This window comes from Manacus vitellinus, unplaced genomic scaffold (assembly GCF_001715985.3).
Source record: "Manacus vitellinus isolate BGI_N305 unplaced genomic scaffold, ASM171598v3 ctg7180002433319_pilon, whole genome shotgun sequence".
NCBI lineage: Eukaryota > Metazoa > Chordata > Aves > Passeriformes > Pipridae > Manacus > Manacus vitellinus.
Genome location: NW_021938464.1, coordinates 116 through 1,867, shown reverse-complemented (window position 1 = coordinate 1,867; position 1,752 = coordinate 116). Strand labels below are relative to the sequence as shown.

Genomic DNA, 1,752 nt, shown 5'->3' with positions numbered 1-1,752 from the left:
GCACCGCGGGCGCCAGCGGCCTGGGGTGGGACCCCCCAGCAGGGCCGAGCTCTCCCCCGTGCCAGCCTCCTGGGATTTGGGCACCTGGGGGACACAGGGGGGTGTCAGGGCGTGGCACAGCACACCCCACCCACCCCCTGGGATTCGGGATGAGCCCTCACCTCCACCTTCTGGATCACCTTGCCGAAGGGCCACAGGAAATACCCGGCCAGGTCCCAGCAGAGCCGCCCTGGGGGGACACCAGGGACACTCGTGTCCCCTCCAGCTCCAGGGAGAAGGGACACAGGAGGCCCCCACGCTGTTGTGAGCTCGGCCAGGACACCCACGGCTCCCCCAGCCCTTCCCAGATTTGGGACTCACCGTGAGGAGCCCCCACGACGGTGAGGAACATGCCGGCGGCCACCAGGCCGTGCAGCAGCGAGAGCCACCAGCCGAAGAGCAGCAGGTACAGGACGTTCCCACACGTCACCGTGGACCCTGCGGGGATAGGGGGGCACAGCTGGGACCCACTGGCACCTGCAGCCCCCCCAAACCCACGGGGCTGCCCCCTGCCCTCACCTGCAGGGCCCCGGAGCGCGGTGAGGTCGGAGTAGAGCTCCTTGACGATGTCGGAGCGCTCCTCCCAGGGCCGCGCCGTCACGTGGCTCTTCCACTTCTTGAAGCCAAACTGTGGAGGGAGGGGGGGTTTTTTGGGGTGGGTGGAGAAGAAGCCAGCCCATCACACCCCCGGGGAGAAGCCCTGGCCCCCACAGGCACCCACCTTGTAGTTGTTGGAGAGCTTGTTGGCCTCCACGGCGTTCTCGGCCGTCAGGGTGGTCCTGGTGCAGCTCTCACACTCCTCGGGCGTGGCTGGGGGGCACACGGGGGTCACGGGGGCACACGGGGCGTCAGGTGACCCGCCGCACCCCTGTCCCACCTACCCTGGGGCGCAGGGCCGGTGCACGTGACAGCCCAGTCGCCCAGGATCGTTGTTGATGGTGGTGGAGCAGTGCCGGTCGCACAGGAGCCCGCCGGGGGAATCCGTGGCCTTGGGAATGTCTGTGGGAGAGGTTGGAATAATCACATCCAGCCCCATGTCCTGCCTGGGCTCGGCATCCCAGGACAAGCAGGTGCTGCTGTGTGGGGGGTGACACCCCGGTCCCCAAACCCCACAAGGGACAGGGACACAGAGTTCCCAGGGTGGGAACCAAGGGATGTTGGGGAGGGGGGACCCCACCCGTGCCTGGGAAATGGTGTGGGGGGAAAAATCCCGCTCAGTGCCTGCTGTGAGGGTTGGGGAGGTGGATCCCACAGTGCCCGGAGTGAGGCTGGGGAGGGGAGACCCCACAGGTGCCCGGGAAAAGGGGGGGGAAATCCCACTCAGTGCCCAGAGTGATACTTGGAAGAGGGGGAAAGAAATCCCAATCCCACTCATTACCCGGTGTGAGGGTTGGGAAGAGGGACTTGGCAGTGCCCAGGAAAGGAGGGACCCCCCTCTGGTGCCTGGAGTGATGCTGGGGAGGGGGGACCCCACAAGTGCCTGGGAAAAGGGGAGGGAAATCCCACTGGGTGCCCGGAGTGAGGCTGGGGAGGGGATCACCCATCAGGGCCCAGGAAGGGGGGACCCCACAGTGCCCGGAGTGATGCCCGGGAGAGGAGACCCCACAGGTGCCCGGAAAAAAGGGAGCAAATCCCACTGGGTGCCCGGGGTGATACTCGGGAGGGGGAACCCCACAGGTGCCCAGGACATGGCAGGTGAGAAAAATCCCAATC

At 66.8% G+C, this 1,752-nt stretch overlaps 1 protein-coding gene across 1 annotated transcript; it reads right to left on the bottom strand.

Annotated features, from left to right (window-relative positions):
- Positions 1-161: 161 nt before the first annotated feature.
- On the bottom strand, positions 162-1,038 carry LOC115307239 (low affinity vacuolar monovalent cation/H(+) antiporter-like; the record flags this gene model as incomplete). The annotated part of the gene is made up of 5 exons (XM_029958392.1): positions 162-229; positions 361-477; positions 559-667; positions 761-849; positions 921-1,038. Coding segments are annotated over 5 exons (501 nt in total), but the record flags the coding sequence as incomplete, so codon positions are not given.
- Positions 1,039-1,752: the final 714 nt, after the last annotated feature.